Genomic DNA, 21,667 nt, shown 5'->3' on the forward strand with positions numbered 1-21,667 from the left:
GATTACTCAGTTTCTGTTACAAAAAATACCAAAGTGGAGAATATCAGCTTTGTTTGTTAGCAGATGGATCTGTGGAATAATTGAAATATTTGACAACTCAGGCTATTTCATCCCAAGGGAATGTCTTTAATGAGAAGTGCTAATAATATTAGTTCTCTGAATATCCAGTGTACTGCACCCCATCCAGTGTTTTACTGTAAACAAATCTCATAGTTTGAAAGGTGCTAAACAAAAGACATGAGAGGACTTTCATAACTCCAAACTTGGGAATATCTAGTGAGTGCAGTGTTTGGAACCTTGGAAAGGATCTGTTTATCCTGTTACTTCAACAAATGAAAAAAAAAACAAAACCAACATGGAAAGAATTTACATTCCCCTGTAAATGCAGCCGTCTAGTAGGCCTAGATATCTGACTACATAAAACAGAAATAAAGGAAAGAAAATTATAGAACAGAGCTCTGAATTAGCAGAAAAATGAGAGTCAATTCAATCAGTTGATACATACAGCAGAGCACCATCTAATCCACTATTCTGTAGCAGTGTTTCTTCCATCATGCGCTTTTGTAATGTATTTTCTACCCTCACAGATACTTGCTGCATTACTGTTAGTAAACAGCAGCCATGTCAACGGACTCTGAGATGGCCATCTTTGGGGAGGCAGCTCCCTACCTCCGAAAGTCAGAAAAAGAGAGAATTGAGGCCCAGAACAAGCCTTTCGATGCCAAGTCATCTGTCTTTGTGGTACATGCAAAGGAATCCTATGTGAAAAGCACAATCCAGAGCAAAGAAGCAGGGAAGGTCACTGTGAAGACCGAAGGTGGAGAAGTGAGTAAAAAAAATTGAAGCCTTGAGAATACAATTTAATCCTGCCGTGGGCTTTTAGATGGCAAATATTAATCTTCCTTTTCTTTGGCAGACTCTTACTGTGAAGGATGATCAAATCTTCTCCATGAACCCTCCCAAGTACGATAAAATCGAGGACATGGCCATGATGACCCACCTCCATGAACCTGCTGTGCTGTACAACCTCAAAGAGCGTTATGCAGCCTGGATGATCTACGTAAGTACCAGCAGGAGACAACTACTGCTTTTGAGGAGTTGAAGACACCCTTCAATCCCTCTGAAGAGCTTCCTGACTTCTTGCCACCTTCTTTCCTCATTTTTCTCTTTCTTCTTCATTTCTTGCATGTGTTTTCCTCTTGCTGTCTACATCCTCTCTCTCTTCTTCCTTCCTGCTTTTACCTTTCCTTGTCGTATGCTATATCTCACCCATTCTCTGATAGGTCATTCCTCCACTTTATTTTCTTTCACTACCCTGGTCTCCCCAGAACATCATTCACCTCTGCCTTATCCGCAACTCTCCTCAACTTTCCAAAATCAGCATCCTGTCTCCCTTCCTCGCAGACCTACTCGGGTCTCTTCTGCGTCACTGTCAACCCCTACAAGTGGCTGCCGGTGTACAACCCGGAGGTGGTGTTGGCCTACCGAGGCAAGAAGCGCCAGGAGGCCCCTCCACACATCTTCTCCATCTCTGACAATGCCTATCAGTTCATGCTGACTGGTGAGTGCTTGACGTCCCTCACAGCAATCTAAACCAAAAAGCCACTCTGATCTCACTGGAGCATGTGACTAGCCAGCTAAAAACACCATGAAGCTGTATGACTGAGAACTTGATCAAGTTGTGCAGGAATTAATTTCAAGTGAAACTGACCGAGAAGCATGCATGGACTGAGCACTCTGTATTATTTGCACTTTATTGTATAAAATTCTATACTCTCCTACTGCAGAAATACTATTTGACTCAGTTTGCTGCTTTTTTTCACTGATAGGTCAGAAAGAATTATTATTTCACATAACACCATATTTGGAATACAGATAGGCACTTTGATTAGAGTTCTTGATAAGAACTGTGTGAAGGGCAAGTGGGTACACAGCTTGTGCAAGGACCACATGCCTCTGACAGCTCTAAACATCCATTTCAGCTGTTGGGACCTGGAAGGGAATCAAGTAGTCTTGGACTACTACTCTTGGACTTGGGAGAAGGCACAACTTCCACTTACAGCTTTACTTCTTATTCAGCTTAGTATTACTCAGAACAACTGCTAACACTATCTTTCATTCCGCCTCCTTCACAGATCGCGAGAACCAGTCGATCCTGATCACGTATGTACACTCCCTGCTCGGGTCCACGCTGGGCTGCCCAGTGCCAGGGGACCTCCTGCCTGACCACACGCTCTCTGCCTCTGTCTTTGGTTTGACAGCGGAGAATCTGGTGCAGGGAAGACTGTGAACACAAAGCGTGTCATCCAGTACTTTGCAACAATTGCAGCGAGCGGCGATAAGAAAAAGGAAGAGCAGCAGGCTGGCAAAATGCAGGTGAGGTCCTAGGGGTAGGAACCGGCAACTGTCAGATTTATTTATGAGCTATATCATGATAATAAGATTTCTGGTTTAGGGCACACTTGAGGATCAAATCATCAGTGCCAACCCACTGCTGGAGGCTTTTGGTAATGCCAAGACGGTGAGGAACGACAACTCCTCACGCTTTGTAAGTTGTTGTCTGGGACAAAATTACTTTTTTTTGTATCAGCAGACTGACTCGAATATTCTTGCAGTCAGGATTGGTAAAATAGATCTTGAACTACTTTTCTGCTTCTTTCAGGGTAAATTCATCAGAATCCATTTTGGTGCCACGGGGAAACTGGCTTCTGCTGACATTGAAACATGTAAGTGACCCTCCTGGCCTGATCCCTTTCCTTCCAGCCTTCCTCAGTTCTTGTGCTAACTCTGTCCTACCATCCTTGCTAGATCTTCTGGAGAAGTCCAGAGTCACTTTCCAGCTCAAGGCAGAAAGAAGCTACCACATATTCTATCAGATCATGTCCAACAAGAAGCCGGAGCTAATTGGTAGGAAAGATCACTAACTTCTCCAGACAAAGGTCACGGAACAACATTTAATTCCTTTACGTGCCAATTACATTTGATCTGTATGTGTTTTGTCCTTCTTTTCAGAGATGTTACTGATCACCACCAACCCGTATGACTATCACTATGTGAGTCAAGGTGAGATCACGGTTCCCAGCATTAACGACCAGGAAGAGCTGATGGCCACGGATGTAAGTACAGCACAGAAGTTTTCTTAGGCGGACTCTGACCTTTAACAGGCATGGTACTTACTCCACTGATTCTTTTGTTAGAGTGCCATTGACATCCTGGGCTTCACTCCAGATGAGAAGACAGCCATTTACAAGCTGACAGGGGCTGTCATGCACTATGGCAACCTGAAGTTTAAGCAGAAGCAGCGTGAGGAGCAGGCAGAACCAGATGGCACAGAAGGTACCAGCGCGATATATACCGGAGCACAGTATACACCAGAACGCTCACTAATACAGGCAGTAATTCAGGGTCAGAATCATTGACTCAGCCTGCACATCTCTCCAGATGCTGGTATTGTAGAATGTAAGTGTGTCCTAACCAGAACACTTTGCTGGAAGAACACAACCCAGTGGAAAATGCAGATTATTTTGAACTATGTCAAGTATAAGGTCCAGTGAATCCTAAGGCACTGCTATACTGAATGGCAGCTTCCCAGACCTGGGACAGAACCGGGAGCCACTCTGCCCACTGACTTAGGTTTATGTACCCAGGTAGCTACTATCATTTACCATCAGCTGTAGCCACCTCCTAATGGTATTGTTTCCAGGTGACAAGAAGCCAGAATCCTGAAGCTGCTCTGCTTCAAAGCCCGTATTCTGGAGACAACTCATAATGCCTGAACTGAGAGCATTGTTCTACTTCATTTTGCATGGGGGGAGTAAAAAGGAGCATCAGTTAATACTGCAGCTGTGGCTCTTATGTTCTACATTTTCTGTAGAGTCTCAGCATAGCTCCAGGACTTCTGTTTGAAAAATAGACATCTGTCTATTGCATTTGCTTTGTCTAGAATTGTTCAAAAATGCATTCCTTTAAAAGCTCATGGAATTATTTCCATGAAACCAGAGTTATTCACATCTATCATAAACATGTACTATTACGGGCTTTTTTTCTGGAGTTGTTTTTGTGTATGTGTGGTTTGGGTTTTTTTTAGGAAAGTTAAGACATAAATGAAAATGGCTGCAAGGAATATAACTGCAATGAATCTGATAATGATGAATAGTAATAGTAGAACAGGCTACAAATAATAGCTGTAATCATTGCATGAATATAACCAAAGGAAAGAGTTATAGAAGCGTATGATAGAATTAGATGACTAATTATTAAAAAAGAACTCTACAAAATTGAAATAAAAGTTCCAATTTTGTTCTTGTTTCATACCTTAGTCTTTCTAGTGATAACTGTACACTAAATACTTAGTAGTAAATAGTATAAACAACAGAAGCAGCTCAAAATTAGCATCTGTGTATATATATTCTATAATGAGGTTTGGCTTTCTCACATTGAAGGACTCTGTAACAGTACTGGTGCTTGCTATCATCTCTGTGAGAAGATACAGGCAGCAAATTGGAAAGGCAACAGAGTAAATCCAGTGAAGAGCTGGAAAAGACCTATGTGTGTGATATTTATCCTGAGGAAGAATGTGGTCCCACTATGAAAGTTGTATGAGATATCTTATTCATACTTTTGGCATAATTCTCCACTAATCTATCTCTCTCATTAGAGTTTCACTGACTACAATTTTCAGTACAGCGTATTTCAATACCAAGCAGTTTCCTTTTCTGTGTATTCAGAAATTGTGACTTCTCTGACCTGCCATTTTCATGGCCCTTTTGTCTGTCTAGTCACTTGTTTCAAAATTTGCGTATTCATTGTAAAGGCATTTGGAAGAATCTTTACATTTACAAATCATCAAAATTAAATGGGAAAAAAAAAATCAGTAAATCAGGAAAAATTACAATATTTTAAAGTATGTGAAAAATTATATGTGGCTTCTGCAGAGACAATTCTGAATTACTACAGAATACATCTACTGGAGAGCTAATATTTGATCCTGCTGTATGCTTGTTTCCTTTAGTTGCTGATAAGGCTGCCTATTTGATGGGTCTGAACTCAGCAGATCTGCTCAAAGCCCTCTGCTACCCCCGAGTCAAGGTTGGGAATGAATATGTGACAAAGGGTCAAACTGTGCAGCAGGTAAGAAACAAGTTATGAGAGAAAACAAATGACATTAATTAAAAACCTCGAACTTCCTCTTTTGCCCTGGATGGTAACTTTTGTTTTCTTTAGGTGTACAATTCAGTGGGGGCCCTGGCAAAATCTGTCTTTGAGAAGATGTTCCTGTGGATGGTTGTTCGCATCAACCAACAGCTGGATACGAAGCAGCCCAGACAGTACTTCATTGGTGTCCTGGACATTGCTGGCTTTGAGATCTTTGATGTAAGAGGAAGATCTTCGTACAAGTTTCCTGGAGGGGGCATTAAGAAACTGGAATAGTTTGGGTTTTGGGGTATTGTTTCTTTTTTAATTATGGATTTTTTTTATTTATTGGATAATCCTGCCATTCCTGTAGGAATGGCACTCTCCTGGTTCTCATAGTAAGTATTATCCCACAAGGGCTGCAGATTTTTACAGATGTCTGTTGTTGCATCCAGAAGTGAAAACTGCATTGAAAACTGATATGAAAATGTTGAACAACTGATAGGTAATAGCTGAGACAGATTTTGAAGAAGTTAATATATGCCATCTTGAAGGAAGTTTTTGTTAATGCTGAAGCCAGATTCCCTCTGAATACTTGGGAATAGACTGGCAGTGTACACAAATGCAAGCAGATGAAAAGCTGGACATGGTCTAAGCTTTGCAACTCTTTTCAGAGCTCAGAAATATGTTGAGACAGTGCCAGCACCTGAAAGGGTAGATATACTAGAGGATGGAATATGCCAGTCACCTGTCCGCTCCCATGACTAGAAATTCAGGATCCCAGTCATGGAGACCTTAATGGGTTGAAAATAAAACCTATTGGAAGATGGAAAGTGTTCCTGGAACTGAACTTTGCAAGTAAGTAAATCTCTGCATTCTGCAGTTCAACAGCCTGGAGCAGCTGTGCATCAACTTCACCAATGAGAAACTGCAACAGTTCTTCAACCACCACATGTTCGTGCTGGAGCAGGAAGAGTACAAGAAAGAAGGAATTGAATGGGAGTTCATTGACTTTGGGATGGACCTGGCTGCCTGCATTGAACTCATTGAGAAGGTATTTGTGTAATTCACAATGTCTAATCTTTTCAGAAATGCATTAATTTTTTATATATTTATAAATGTTGCTTGAAAGGGTAAATGTGACATTGTAAATACATAAGTTCAGATTATTTTACAATTTACTCTGCTGAGCAGAACAATCCCTGAGAGAGTTTTAGTATTGTCCCACTCAGGAAGCTATTTCTTTATCTGTGATTCTTTCTGCCTTCTCACCTCTTCCTCCTTCCTTCTGCTTCTTCCAGCCCATGGGCATCTTCTCCATCCTGGAAGAGGAGTGCATGTTCCCCAAGGCAACTGACACCTCTTTCAAGAACAAGCTCTATGACCAGCACCTGGGCAAGTCCAGCAACTTCCAGAAGCCCAAGCCTGCCAAAGGCAAGGCTGAGGCCCACTTCTCCCTGGTGCACTATGCTGGCACGGTGGACTACAACATCTCTGGCTGGCTTGAGAAGAACAAAGATCCCTTGAATGAAACTGTTGTGGGGCTGTACCAGAAATCATCCCTGAAGACACTGGCCTTACTCTTTGCCTCCGTTGGTGGGGCAGAAGCAGGTGATTTCTTTGAAATCAGTTCTACTATAATCTACAGGAAAAAAAAAAAATCTTGCGATAATATTTACATTTCAAAAATTGAAACCCCAAAACAACATCTACTTTTTGGAACTCAGTCACTCAGACTAATAAAGGATATTACATTTCCCTAGAGACCTTAATAGATCTGTAAGTTTTAAGACCAGACAGCTCTACTACAACATTAACACAGGCTAGGTGGCAAACCAGATTTCTGCATTATGGGGCATTCCCAAATACTTCAGGGAATACAATCAAATGTATCAACACGCTGCTAAATTTATGCATACCCTTAGATGTAAAGATACATAAAGACTGCATTTTGTGTATTCAGTAGCAATTTAACTCCTTAAATATCTTACTATGCAAAATGTTACATTTTATTTCCTGTTTGCATTTTCCTAACTTCAGCTTGAAGCCATTAGATTTCATTCTGCTTTCATCTGAAAATATCAAGTCTCCCATTGTAACTTTAAACACTGTATGCATTTACAAATTTTGATCATATTATTACATTTTCTACTTTTTAAAGATGAACACACAAAGTTCTTCAGATTCTAACTGTGTGCTTTTGTTGTTCATTTCTTTTAAAAAAAAATATTATTGTTTAGAGAGTGGTGGCGGTGGCAAGAAGGGGAGCAAGAAGAAGGGTTCTTCTTTCCAGACTGTCTCAGCTCTTTTCCGGGTACTGTAGTATAATCATTATAAATTTTACAGCATTGTGAAGAAAATATTGAAAATGCAGTTCAGAAAAGCTTTAGATTGATCGAATGTACAAAATCATTATGTTAAGAAAGGATAAAGGCATGTGCTTCTTAATAAAGGATTCTCATTGAATCTGCCCAACAGTTCTGTAAAAAAGAAATACTGATCATGGTTTTATTGCAGTGTTTTTACTCCACCTAATATTGTGATTGTGTAAGTGACATTTTTAAACCCAAGTATTTACTCTTGCTCTTAAGGAAAATTTAAACAAGCTGATGAGCAATCTACGAAGCACACATCCCCATTTTGTGCGATGCCTTATTCCTAATGAAACAAAAACACCTGGTAAGTTGTTAAACTTCAAAGATGAGATAAATCTGTTCTTCTCTGTGCAGCACAATGAAGTACCAATTCATTATGTCATTTATTAGGTGCCATGGAACATGAGCTGGTGCTGCATCAGCTGCGATGTAACGGTGTGCTGGAAGGGATTAGAATTTGCAGGAAAGGATTCCCCAGCAGAATACTCTATGCAGACTTTAAACAGAGGTCAGATTCCGTCATCTACCCTCCACCATATCCACCAATGCTGAATAATTTGCATTTCCTAATTGTTTTAACTACTGTGGGAGTTATGGGAGGGGTTCGTTGTACCTACCTTTAGGCATACAAAAGTTAATTGTCCAAGTTAGTCATCTAGTTTCTTTCTATAGCTAACTAGAACAGGCATTTTCAAAGGGCAATTATTTATTCCTGTCCTTGATTCATAATCTGGTATGGCATAAAGCATTTTTTAATTAACTATCCAGGAATGAGGTTGATTAGCTTAGACTTAGTTAACTTAAACTAAGATGACTTGCAGCCATCAGCACAGAAATGTGAATAAAGAAACTACAAGATATTCTAGACTAACTTGTTGGAAAACCAAATAAAATAAAACTATCTTGATTCTTTTTCTGTATCAGCTGGAAAGTACTCAGATAGTATGTACTGCCAATATTGGGGATGAAGAATTGCTTCTCCTCTGCACATATTTTGTTCTTGCACACATCTTGTTCTTGCACACAAAGTTCTCATTTGGAGATAAGGCATTAGATAACAGGGCATGTAAAATATGTCAGCAGTTACCCATGGAAATCAGTACCTATTCTGTGTCAAGAATTTCTGGACTAAGCAAAGTGCAAGGTTTGTCCTAAAAACATATTTATGCATGAAAATGTGATTTCTAAACAATGGAACAGAGTTCAGTCTTATTCACCTGTCTACCACTCTTGTTCCCCCTTCAGAGAATCTTAACCATGGCATCAGTTGGTACAGGTTTGATTGAGCTTTCAGGAATCTGACCTTCTTCATATTCTATTTCCTCCCATAGGTACAAGGTGCTTAATGCAAGTGCCATCCCAGAGGGACAGTTCATTGATAGCAAGAAGGCTTCTGAGAAGCTCCTTGGATCCATCGATGTGGACCACACCCAGTACAAATTTGGCCACACCAAGGTACAATTGCTGCTTGACGGATGTACTGTGCTTGCAATACCTGACAAATATGTACTGCAACATTCTCTTTCTCAAGGTGTTCTTCAAAGCTGGGCTGCTGGGACTCCTGGAGGAAATGAGAGATGAGAAGCTGGCACAGCTCATCACCCGCACACAAGCCATGTGCAGGGGCTTCCTGATGAGAGTGGAGTTCAAGAAAATGATGGAGAGGAGGTATTTACTTGCACTTATTTGGCCTGCTGGGCCAATCCTCATCAGATAGCAACGACGTGGACAAAACTGAAAATAAGCTGCTTCTCACCAAATCTCATTTATTTCTCATTAATTCAGTTTACCAACATGGATGTATTTGGGAGTATACCCTAGCAGTAGATGAAGCAGTATAAAATTCTGATTTAGGAAATTGTCATTTTTAACTTATACCACCCTTTGTACTAATTTTTTGCTAAATTCAGTATATGGCTACATTATATGTATGTCCAAAACCCAGAAATCTAGTCTAAAGTTATTATTTTAGGTCACCATTATAATCAAAGGTAAGAAACATATACTTCTAGCACAAGAGAAGTATCCTCTTCCCTTGGGTAACTTTCATGAAAGGGACTAAGTCAACTTCTGGAGGTGTTCCTTTTCTTTGGCCATGAAAGTGAGCCAGACATCTGGACTTCAAAACTGCCCATACAGGTTGGCAGTCTACATCACACTACGGAGTTTTCTTCAGAGATATATGTATTTTATATATATATTAAATATATGAAATATTATTAATAAATATATATTTAACAATATAGAATTAATATTTTTATACACACAGATATATAGAATTATAACTATAAAGTATTATATGTAGAACTTCATATTATAGGTATTAATATATGTAATTAAATATGTATTATAAAATTAAAAATATGTAACATAATATGTTTTTTCCTACCTTTCAGAGAGTCCATCTTCTGTATCCAGTATAATGTTCGTGCATTCATGAATGTCAAGCACTGGCCTTGGATGAAGCTCTTCTTCAAAATAAAGCCCTTGCTGAAGAGTGCAGAATCTGAGAAAGAGATGGCCAACATGAAGGAAGAGTTTGAGAAAACCAAAGAAGAGCTTGCAAAGTCTGAGGCAAAGAGGAAGGAGCTGGAGGAGAAAATGGTTTCTTTGCTGCAGGAGAAAAACGATCTGCAGCTCCAAGTGCAGGCTGTGAGTATTGTTAATGTTTTTAGCTTGCAATGTCCTGGGTAAAATGATCCCAAATGTCTCAGTAACAGACACATTATCCCAAAACAGTATTTATTTCAAAAACATACACATATTTTATAAAATAGGAAGGAAAACCACCTGGAAAAGCTAAGCTGCAATCTATAAATATTAATAAATTTGCAATGAATTACTGCAGTTGGTTCCTTATACTTTTAAATCGAGAAAGAAGTAATTAATTTCCAGTTAGTAAATACTAGTTTACAGAATGACATTTTAAATCATACATGGCAACTTACAGCAGCAATTATCACGTCTTTATAAAACTTTATACACTATATAATTTTTATATGTTATCATCTGATCAATGAAGGTAGTCTGGAGATCCTATTAAAATGTTTTATTTGGAGAATCACAAGTGGATTCAGGTGGAGTAGGAGGGGCTGAGAGTGTCAGGCATTTCTCCAGCATTTATGGTCCTTGTCTCCTCAGAAAAAACAATGATGAAAGTGGAGTCCTCCCTTTTTTCCCTGGAAATAAAAAGGTAGCAACAATAATCCCCTTAAAACTGTCTTTAACAGCAAGGATTAGGATTCATCTGACCTCATTTTCATGTCTACAGTCTAAAAGTCTACATGTGAACTAGTAGCCTCAGGTTCTCTTCATCTTCAGCAACGAGAAACTCATCCCTTCAGAATATGATACAATTCATCCAAAAATGTAAATTTCTTTGGTTGAATGGACTGCATCTTGATATCATGGCAGTTATCTAAAACTACATGAGACTAACCCCAACCTAGCTATCTTGCTGAGCTATAAAAAGTCTTCTGCCTGGATGGTATCATTGTTCTTCACTAGAAGAAAGAGGAAAAGAACAAGCAGTATGTAGAAAATAAAGATTACTTCTTAGTAACTTGCATCTTAGAATGCACGCAAATTCAGGTAATTGATACTGCCCTGGTAAACAACAGTCTCCCTTCCAAACTGTTGTTCTTGACCAAAAGGGCTAGAGACATGACTGATTCAACTATTGCCTTTGAAACAGTGATCTTAACACAAAATTTTGCCAAAACTAAAAATTAAATTCATTCTCAGTAAATCTTTTGGGAAGAGTTGTAATAAGATTTTCTCAGCTGAATGTTGGAGGTTTTAGCATTCAGGTTTTAAACACTATGCTAAGAAATCTGCCTACATGGTTCTCTTCAGTAGAACTCTATGCCAGTTTCCAGTCCAGCCAAATGCAACATAAGTAAAATGATTAAAAGATACAAGGGAGATACTGTCATGATTTCAGGCACCATCTTCAAATTAATGTTGCAGTTGCATAAACAGTTAAAGGGTTTAAAAAAGAATGCTCAAAGCCTATATTTATAGTGCTATAATATATTTGAAATAATTATTTGAAAAATATTTTATTTAAATGAATCATGTGTAGGAAGCTGATGGGTTGGCTGATGCTGAGGAAAGATGTGACCAGCTCATCAAAACCAAAATCCAGCTGGAAGCCAAAATTAAGGAGCTGACAGAGAGAGCAGAAGATGAAGAAGAGATGAATGCTGAGCTGACAGCCAAGAAGAGAAAACTGGAGGATGAATGTTCAGAGCTGAAGAAAGATATTGATGACCTTGAGTTAACGCTGGCCAAAGTGGAGAAGGAAAAGCATGCCACTGAAAACAAGGTATGAGGCAGGACCTGTCACTCGCACTCCAGAGTAAGAGCACTGTGCCATTACAGGACTTCTGTATCTACTTCCTTTATTTACACTAGCTCCCTTCTTCTCAAAGGTGAAAAACCTTACAGAGGAGATGGCAGCCCTGGATGAGACCATTGCCAAGCTGACAAAAGAGAAGAAAGCCCTCCAAGAGGCCCATCAGCAGACACTGGATGACCTGCAGGCAGAAGAGGATAAAGTCAATACGCTGACCAAAGCTAAGACCAAGCTGGAGCAGCAAGTGGACGATGTAAGCACGGTTTCCAGAAGAACAGGACAGGTATGGATTTAGACCTGGCTGGTAGAACACTGATGGTCTTGTTCTGCTTAGCTGGAAGGGTCCCTGGAGCAAGAGAAGAAACTGCGCATGGACCTTGAGAGAGCTAAGAGGAAACTCGAAGGAGACCTGAAGCTGAACCAGGAATCCATAATGGATTTGGAAAACGATAGGCAGCAGCTGGATGAGAAGCTGAAGAAGTAAGTGGGGCTGTGGGGCACCTGAGTGCTGGGCTGGTGCATCTGTCTTTTTTCTTTGAGCTCTAACACGGTTTGCTTTGCCCAAAGGAAAGACTTTGAAATCAGCCAGATCCAGAGCAAAATTGAGGATGAGCAAGCCCTGGGCATGCAATTACAGAAGAAGGTCAAGGAGCTGCAGGCAAGTCTTTGTTCCTTCCCCTCTCTCACCCAGTCTCAGGTCAGGTAGGAGGAGGGCGTGGGTGTGAAGGGTCCCCTAATGTTCCCCAGGCTCGTATTGAGGAACTGGAGGAGGAAATTGAGGCTGAACGTGCCTCTCGGGCAAAAGCAGAGAAGCATCGGGCTGACCTCTCGAGGGAGCTAGAGGAGATCAGCGAGCGCCTGGAAGAAGCAGGAGGGGCTACCGCAGCTCAGATTGAGATGAACAAGAAGCGTGAGGCAGAATTTCAGAAGATGCGCCGTGACCTCGAAGAGGCCACGCTGCAGCACGAAGCCACGGCTGCCGCCCTGCGGAAGAAGCATGCGGACAGCACAGCTGAGCTTGGGGAGCAGATCGACAACCTGCAACGAGTGAAGCAGAAGCTGGAGAAGGAGAAGAGTGAGCTGAAGATGGAGATTGACGACTTGGCCAGTAACATGGAGTCTGTCTCCAAAGCCAAGGTGCTGAAATATTTCTTTGTAGTAATTCAAACATAATCAAGTATCTATATTTTAATATAGAATTTTAAGTTAGTCATACTTTTACATAAATAGTTGCATTTCACAACTTGAATTTTGGTTTATATATTTAAGTATTAGTATAATAATATATTATATCCTTTGGGTGAGAGCTAAAAAACTTCACCTGAAGCACCTAACCTAACTATAGGGTCTCATTGCTTGGCTCTGAGTATTATTATAGCGAAATGAAAGACACTGGCCTTATCAGGTTTTTAGTTTCTTCTAAAATAGGAATTAGTCCTACCCAAACTTTTCCTTTTTTTCCTATTTTTCTTTTCCTGCCTTAAATGTTTCAATGACAGAATCATTAAGAGCCAAACAGAAATTTAAAATAATCCCTCATGTTACAATGTCCCATCATCCTTTTTATCTATTGAAAAACTGGAGTGTACATTAATAAATTACACAAATGTTGGAATTAGGGATGCGAATTTCTTAGAAAGATATATCAATTAACTGAGACTTTTTGACTTTACTTCTAAATCATTGGCTTCTTTTTTTGCCCTTCATAAGACTTCAGATTCTCAGTAACTATGTGTTGAACCACCAATCACCTTTCATTCTGTTCTTCATGCAAATAGGCAAATCTGGAGAAGATGTGTCGCTCTCTAGAAGATCAACTCAGTGAGATTAAGACAAAGGAGGAGGAACAACAGCGCACAATTAATGACATTAGTGCTCAGAGAGCTCGGCTACAAACAGAATCTGGTAAGACATTTGTGGTTTTTAAGAGAACACTGTTTATGACATGGGGCTTTAAAAAAAGGGTCAAAAACACTTGGGGATCTTGGTAGAAACTCAGCTGAACATGAGCAAGAAATGTGCTCTTGTGACAAAGGCGGCCAACAGAATCCTCAGCTGCATTAGGAGAAGTGTTGCCAGCAGATTAACAGAGGGTCATCCTTCCCCCTACTCAACACAGGTGAGGCCACACCTGGAGTGCTGTGTCCAGTGCTAGGCTTCCCAGTACCAGAGAGATACAGACATCCTGGAGCAGGACCAATAACATGTTTAAGGGACTGGAAAAACCAGTCACTGGAACAACCTCCCCAGGGGTGCTGTGGAGTCCCCATCACTGGAGGTTTTCAAGACACAACTGGACAGGGTGCTAGATAATCTCATCTAGGCTCCCTTTCCTATGAAAGGTTGAATCTGATGACATTTCAAGATCCCTTCCAACCTGGACTGTTCTATGATTCTATGACTGGAGTTTCAAAGAAGAATTCATCTATCTTATAACCTAGACTTCATCCTTCTGCTTCCCAGGAGACATTCAGGAGACAACAGTGATATAACTGAGCACGTACACCATAGCGTACTCATTCTGTAAGCTCAAGGTTCAAAATGACCACTGCACTTAGTGCAAGCATATAGTAACACTAGTCAGATATTGGACAATGGGGCACAATGTGTCTCATGTTGTACCTCTGAGATAAATACTTTGGCATACTTAGAGATATGGAGAGTTATCAGTCATTAGGATTCCATGAAAGAAATAAAATTTTGTTTAATTCAAAATATTTTTACGTGCATTTAATTATCAAGGTTAACAGTTTTAAATAAGTCATAAAAAGGTTCTTTTACTCATCAATGGCTGTAAAAGGCTTGTGTATCTGCAAACTTTCCCAGGTGAATATTCACGCCAGGTGGAGGAGAAAGATGCTCTGATTTCTCAGCTGTCAAGAGGCAAGCAGGCTTTCACCCAACAAATTGAGGAACTCAAGAGGCACCTAGAGGAAGAGACAAAGGTGAGAAGGCTTTCCGAATTCTGTCTTATCCACTGGAATCCTCCTGTCTAGGAGGAGCTTCAGGTACATATGAAATCACAGAATCAACAAGGTGAGAGGGAGAGAAAAAACGCTTAGGTAATTCAGTGCAAGTCTTCCCATATTAGCTTTGCTCCCCCTTCCCTACAGTCTATCTATTAACTCTTTTACAGATTCCCGGCTCTTGCTTTCTCATTCAGTAGCTTGCCATCACCCACAGCAGAATAATCCAGTGTCCAACAACATTTCAGTCAGGAGATTTCCCAGGATATTTCCATTCATTTTCACACTACTGTTTTTTCCCCCAGGCCAAGAGCGCCCTGGCCCACGGCTTGCAGTCTGCTCGCCACGACTGTGACTTGCTCCGGGAACAATATGAGGAGGAGCAGGAAGCTAAGGGGGAGCTGCAGCGTGCCCTGTCCAAGGCCAACAGTGAAGTGGCCCAGTGGAGAACCAAATACGAGACGGACGCTATTCAGCGCACGGAGGAGCTGGAGGAGGCCAAGTATGTGAGGAATGTGGGGAAGGCCAGCAGAGACTAAAAATGGAAATTTGAGGAGACCACTGTGATATTGTCAGGAAGCAGTCAATGTTCTGCTTTGGGGTGGGGTGCTAGGAAGAGAGAAAATATAACTGAGAGCAGGTATGCATTGGGGAAAAGCAGAAGCAGCAAAGCTCTTCAGACACAGAATAGCAGACAGATGCTAGTGTGAATAGCAGAGAGTTAATTGCTGCAGCCCAGGGTTCAGACACAGAAATACAGTGGCTGGCTGGGAGAGGTCCTCCACCTCTGTGTAAGTGGGGATCACACGCTACCAAGTGGCTAAATGTGCACTTGTGAAAAACACACTGGCTGCACACCACAGAGCTCCCATTTGCTTCCTCACCTGGACCTGTGCTTACCACCTCCCAGGAAGAAGCTGGCACAGCGCCTGCAAGATGCAGAGGAACATGTAGAAGCTGTGAATGCCAAATGTGCCTCCCTGGAAAAGACAAAGCAGAGGCTGCAGAATGAAGTGGAGGACCTGATGATTGATGTGGAGCGATCAAATGCTGCCTGTGCAGCTCTGGATAAGAAGCAGAAGAACTTTGACAAGGTCTTTTGGGCTCCGGGCCTGGGGTTCCTGGGCAGAGCATCCCCTCCTGATTGCCACATCCACGCTGAGGTCCTGTTTCTCTTCAGATCCTGGCAGAATGGAAGCAGAAGTATGAGGAAACGCAGGCTGAGCTGGAAGCCTCCCAGAAGGAGTCTCGGTCTCTCAGCACAGAGCTGTTTAAGATGAAGAATGCCTATGAGGAGTCCTTGGACCACCTGGAGACCCTGAAACGTGAGAACAAGAACTTGCAGCGTAAGTCCCTGGCCCTCTGCTCCTGGCTGGGCTTTCTCACTATCCACCACTACCACCTTTCCGTATGGGTCTGTGCCTGCAGGTTGGCAAAGCTGCCTGTCACCTTGGTGTGGCAGGGCCCTTTGCATTCTGCTCTGTGCTTGACCATGCTGTTGGTCTTTGTTCCCACAGAGGAGATTGCTGACCTCACGGAGCAGATTGCTGAGGGAGGAAAGGCGATTCATGAGCTGGAGAAAGTCAAGAAGCAGATTGAGCAGGAGAAATCTGAACTCCAAGCCTCCCTGGAGGAAGCCGAGGTACACAGCATCGTTTATTGCTCTCTTACATATCTTGGATCTCTACCTCATTATAAGCGCTGTGAAGTCATTCCCAGACACAAGAGGAAAAGTGTTTGTGTAAAAGTCTAGAGATATTACCCAAGTATGGCACTAATTTTTACTCAGACCTTCAGGTTAAACATATGTCACATTAAAAGTATTCTAATTTATTATTGTCCAGGCCTCCCTAGAACATGAAGAGGGGAAGATCCTGCGCCTCCAGCTTGAGCTCAACCAGGTGAAGTCTGAGATTGACAGGAAGATAGCAGAGAAAGATGAGGAGATCGACCAGATGAAGAGAAACAACCTCCGAGTTGTGGAGTCCATGCAGAGCACCCTGGATGCTGAGATCAGGAGCAGGAATGAAGCCCTGCGTCTGAAGAAGAAGATGGAGGGGGACCTGAATGAAATAGAGATCCAGCTGAGCCATGCCAACCGCCAGGCTGCAGAGGCACAAAAGAACCTGAGAAACACACAGGCAGTGCTCAAGGTCCATTGAACAAAAGCTGACTTCAGAGAAATATCTTACCTGATATTTTCAGTGCGAAACAGCTCTTAATCTGCTTATAATTTCCTTCAATTGCTCTACAGGATACCCAGATACACTTGGACGATGCTCTCAGGACACAGGAGGACCTGAAGGAGCAGGTGGCCATGGTGGAGCGCAAAGCAAACCTGTTGCAGGCTGAAACTGAGGAGCTTCGGGCAGCACTAGAACAAACAGAGAGGTGTAGAAAGGTGGCTGAGCAGGAACTGATGGATGCAAGTGAGCGTGTGCAGCTCCTCCATACCCAGGTGAGGTCACTTGGTGAGAAATGGCACTCTTGGTAAGTAGGAGAATACTTGTATGCTTTATTCCAGTCACCATTGGAGGCTCAACTTTGGAGACTAGAGTTATCTTTTCTGAAGTAATCATCATGATACTAGAAGAGGTCTTTGCTGAAAAAGTGTGTACACTGGCTGTGCTCCCCAGTTGTATTCAATGAAACCCATGCTTCTACCTTCTTTGCATCCTAACATAATCTCCAGAGGAAAAACATTTAGTCACAGGGACCAGATTTTTTAGTTACCCATGCCAAATGGTCTGTCATCTGAGCAGTCAGAGACTGAAACTCTGAGATGACAGCAGCATTCATTTCTTGCTCAGTCGAAATGTAGCACTAGGGAATCCCCATATTCCTTCTAAAAATGTGCTGTCCACGCTAGCAAGAAAGAAGGGATCAACTCTTGGCTCTGATGCAGCCCACGTCAAGCAGACTTTGACATGAGCTACATGTCACAGCAGTCATCCAGCAGTCAAGTGCTGAAATGTATGGAAAGTGTCTGGTTTCAAATGCTGAAAAGATGCTGGAAGGAATCTATCCTATCTACATTACAAATTTTTCTCTTCAGCTGATAAGAGTGGATTACTCTTCCCTAATTACATTGAAGAGAAGGTATTTCACTGACTTCCCTCACTCTATTTTTATTACTTCCCCACACCAACCCTGATGGATGAGATGTGGCACAGATTATATTTCTAAGTATGCTTTTTCAAATTAATAAAATTAATTGTTGGAGGAAAAAAAAAAAAAGCATTATTCCCCAGTGATAAGAAATTCTACAGAAAAATCTGTGGTATAGATTTTAACATAATTATGTCTGAAATGATTCAAAATCCTGTAATGTTCTTGATTTGAAATAATGAGCTAACAAAACCAAACCTCTGATGCTTTTCAACAGAACACCAGCTTGATCAACACCAAGAAGAAGCTGGAAACAGACATTGCCCAAATTCAGGGTGAAATGGAAGAAACAGTCCAGGAAGCCCGCAATGCCGAAGAGAAGGCCAAGAAGGCCATCACAGATGTGAGTTAGGGGCTCCTCTCACTGCTGACGATGGATATATTCTCACCCAGAATGTCTCCAGCCCCCAAATGGCTTTGATCCTTTGCTCTCATCAGGCAGCCATGATGGCAGAAGAGCTGAAGAAGGAGCAGGACACCAGCGCCCACCTGGAGAGGATGAAGAAGAACCTGGACCAGACGGTGAAGGACCTGCAGCACCGTCTGGATGAAGCCGAGCAGTTGGCCCTGAAGGGAGGCAAGAAGCAAATCCAGAAGCTGGAGGCCAGAGTGCGTGGGACTTTTATTTGTGCATGAGTGAGCATGTCCCTTGGAGAGATACCAGGGAAGCTCCAAAGATGGGCTTCTTATTGCAGGTGCGGGAGCTGGAAGGGGAGGTTGATGCTGAGCAGAAGCGCAGCGCTGAAGCCATGAAGGGTGTGCGCAAGTATGAGAGGAGGGTGAAGGAGCTGACCTACCAGGTAAGGCAGGAAGCCCCTTGAGCTCACACACCCTTCTTGCAGAAAGGCAAAATGTAGTCCTTTAGGGATTTCTTTCTGTGTCCTGAGTCACACAGTTAAAAAGGAGAAGACTGAGAACATCAGAAGAAATTATCTTTCTGGTCGTGTTAGGAAGATCCATTTTATCAGCTCTGTCTTACTGGACAGCAAAGGTCTATAAGGAATGTTACTCTCTGTTTCACGTAGAGGGCGATTAAAGAGGAGGGGAAAAGAGGTGCTTCTCTTTCTTGTCCTCTTTAGTCAGAAGAAGACAGGAAGAATGTTCTTAGGCTGCAGGATCTGGTGGACAAGCTTCAAATGAAAGTGAAATCCTACAAGAGACAAGCTGAGGAGGCTGTAAGTATTGGTGTGTGCAGGGTCAGTCTCCATCCAGGTGGAGATGGAATTCTGTGTTGGTGTTTTCCCCTGCATAGCTCTGTTCAAACCCTTAACTTTTTTGTCTTTTTCTTGCTGTGCACTCAGGAATGAACAGCTGAATGGCTGTTCTGGCTGAACACCTCAGGGGTCTAGAGGGGTGTAGAATACATTTTCTGTGAGCATTATTGCATCACTGGGAAGAGCAGCGAAGGCTCAGGTCAACATTGTGGGAGTAGGTCTCTGCTTCCTTTCACTTATATTCATATTTCTGCCTAGCAGAAAAAAAAATCTTCAAAAATTGTAATACATAATTTTATAGCAGTAAATAAATGGAAAATGATTTAATGGAAATAACTATAATTATATATAATTATTCAAAAATTCCAAAGTGCTTTAACACTTCATATCTAAAGAGGGATTCCTGGTATATCTTATTAACCATCTAAGCATTTAGCATTCAAGCTATTTCTTTGGATTCCCCCTAGAAGTAGTAGAGAGAATTACATACTAACTCACAGACTTTTTTTTTTTTTCCATTATGTAAAGGCAAAATACCACAGCCTGTCCAGTGCAGTGTTACAGTAGGAACATTATTAAACATTTTAAAACCTATTTTATCTCTCTTCCCATCTCCAGGAGGAGCTGTCCAATGTCAACCTCACAAAGTTTCGCAAGATCCAGCACGAGCTGGAGGAAGCTGAGGAGCGGGCTGACATTGCAGAGTCACAGGTCAACAAGCTCCGAGCAAAGAGCCGTGAAATTGGCAAGAAGGCAGAAACTGAAGAGTAAATGCCTCCAGTGCTGCAAAGTGAAAGAGAATTGCACAAAATGTGAAATTATATGACTTTGATTTTGTAATTACTGCTTAGTCCTTCATCCATCTCTGGATCATTACTGCCTAGATAATAAAAATTGTAGAGATTTTCCCATTGAAATAATGAGAAGTTCACTGTTGTATTTTAATCATTATCCTGAATTCTTACAAGGTTTAAATTTTTTCTTACTTATTTAAATTCATTCAATTAAAAATCTTGCTTCAGGTATTTTCAAACTGTTTCAGCCACTGTTAAATTGGTCTAGTCAGACATCCTGCTTCATTCTTACCATGGAATTTCATCTAAGACTTCCTTAAGGGAGAAAATCATTATTTCTTTGCAACAGAATGTAATTATCCCTTATAACTTCTGCTTTAGGAATACAATAGATTTTAACTCAAAGGTTCTGTCCAAAGAATAAGAATTTATTGCATCTTCTATTACTATTCTATTAAATCACGTGTCTTATGTGCAAGATCTTTCTTCAGTTTCAACCTGTTCAGTCCTTCAAGCCACTTACTTTGAAACATAGTTTAAAGGACATTTAAACCTAAAATGACATCTACTTTTAACTTTCATTCATGAAAGTGATGTGCAAACCAACAGTCCAAGGGCAGCACAAACAGCTACCTCACAGTAGCTTCTGTTTGTAGTTCCTTCATTTGGCTTCTTGTGAGAGGAGTGATCTAGTCCACAACCCATATGCCATTTGGCATTGAGACACCACTGTCTCAGACTAATCTTACAGCCATTGTACTTCTCAGTGAACACAGGTTAGACTAAACAATATTGCAGGTCTCAGAACTGATCATCATTCTAAATGGTTTGCCAGTCATTCACAATCCTCTCATTTCCTCTTAAAAAAAAGTTATTAAACTTCCTAACCACCGAGTGGTTAGGAAAAGACAGAATTATGACTGGTGTTCAGTATATCACAGTCGCTTCTGATTATGTATTAGTTTATATAACCTTTAGTTGTTTTCCACAGGTCTGATTCTTAATTTAAAAGACATGAAAGACAGCATTCAGTAACTGAGAGCTATTCAGTAATTTTTTCCCTTTGTTCCCTGTTTAATGAGTATTATTCAAACCAAGTTTGAAGATAGAAATACTAAATTTCTCATAGGCTTTCCAAGGTTTTAAGATACGTGTGAAACATTACATATTAATGTATTTATGCATACATATCTGTGCGTGTATATATACACACACATATGTGTATATATATACATACATACATACACACACATATATATAAAATTTCCAAAGCTATTTTTGCAGCAGCAATCCAGTAACATGAAGATGTATGTTACTGTTTCATCACTGATAACTAATCAAGGTCAAAAGTAGTCACTATTTTTAGCATTCAGTTTCAAGGCTTTGATAAGCATTTTTACAGCTTTACATAACAGCTTCCCCTGACTGCAGACCTAGCTGAGTGTCACCATATCTCCAAACCCATTCCCAGAGTCACATGTCAGACACCTGAGAAATGAAGTCTGTGGGACTGATTGCCATCTGTGAAAAGTATTGCTACCAAGTTCCTTCTGGAGGAAGAAAAAAGATGGCAAATCAGCATGCAGACTTTATACTGTGTAGATAGCCCAGTTTTCATGTATGCCACAGAAACAAAAAAAGTAGAAAGTCTCCTTGCTCA

The 21,667-nt window shown here is 41.1% G+C and overlaps 1 protein-coding gene across 1 annotated transcript; it reads left to right on the forward strand.

Moving 5' to 3' along the window:
* The first annotated feature begins 606 nt into the window (after positions 1 to 606).
* Positions 607 to 20,111, forward strand: LOC128150608 (myosin-1B). Its single transcript, XM_052806948.1, has 38 exons — positions 607 to 825; positions 917 to 1,060; positions 1,405 to 1,561; positions 2,136 to 2,163; positions 2,262 to 2,376; positions 2,456 to 2,548; positions 2,663 to 2,726; positions 2,809 to 2,907; positions 3,013 to 3,116; positions 3,198 to 3,336; positions 5,012 to 5,130; positions 5,224 to 5,373; positions 6,017 to 6,187; positions 6,435 to 6,744; positions 7,374 to 7,447; positions 7,725 to 7,812; positions 7,899 to 8,016; positions 8,840 to 8,963; positions 9,040 to 9,176; positions 9,905 to 10,160; positions 11,593 to 11,835; positions 11,942 to 12,118; positions 12,200 to 12,345; positions 12,433 to 12,523; positions 12,613 to 13,002; positions 13,644 to 13,770; positions 14,692 to 14,810; positions 15,137 to 15,333; positions 15,742 to 15,925; positions 16,012 to 16,177; positions 16,349 to 16,473; positions 16,676 to 16,984; positions 17,086 to 17,289; positions 18,217 to 18,342; positions 18,438 to 18,608; positions 18,695 to 18,799; positions 19,079 to 19,174; positions 19,832 to 20,111. Exons 1-38 carry the CDS (start codon positions 622 to 624, stop codon positions 19,982 to 19,984), a joined length of 5,823 nt encoding a protein of 1,940 aa, XP_052662908.1. The 5' UTR covers positions 607 to 621; the 3' UTR covers positions 19,985 to 20,111.
* The last annotated feature ends 1,556 nt before the right edge of the window (positions 20,112 to 21,667 follow it).

Source organism: Harpia harpyja, chromosome 14, assembly GCF_026419915.1.
Source record: "Harpia harpyja isolate bHarHar1 chromosome 14, bHarHar1 primary haplotype, whole genome shotgun sequence".
NCBI classification, from domain to species: Eukaryota; Metazoa; Chordata; class Aves; order Accipitriformes; family Accipitridae; genus Harpia; species Harpia harpyja.

Coding starts and splice junctions, on each gene's coding strand:
- LOC128150608 (XM_052806948.1), top strand. CDS start 622: ATGTCAACGGACTCTGAGATGGCCATCTTTGGGGAGGCAGCTCCCTAC. Junction 8,017..8,839: donor TATGCAGACTTTAAACAGAG/GTCAGATTCCGT, acceptor TTCCTCCCATAG/GTACAAGGTGCTTAATGCAA. Junction 13,003..13,643: donor AGTCTGTCTCCAAAGCCAAG/GTGCTGAAATAT, acceptor TCATGCAAATAG/GCAAATCTGGAGAAGATGTG.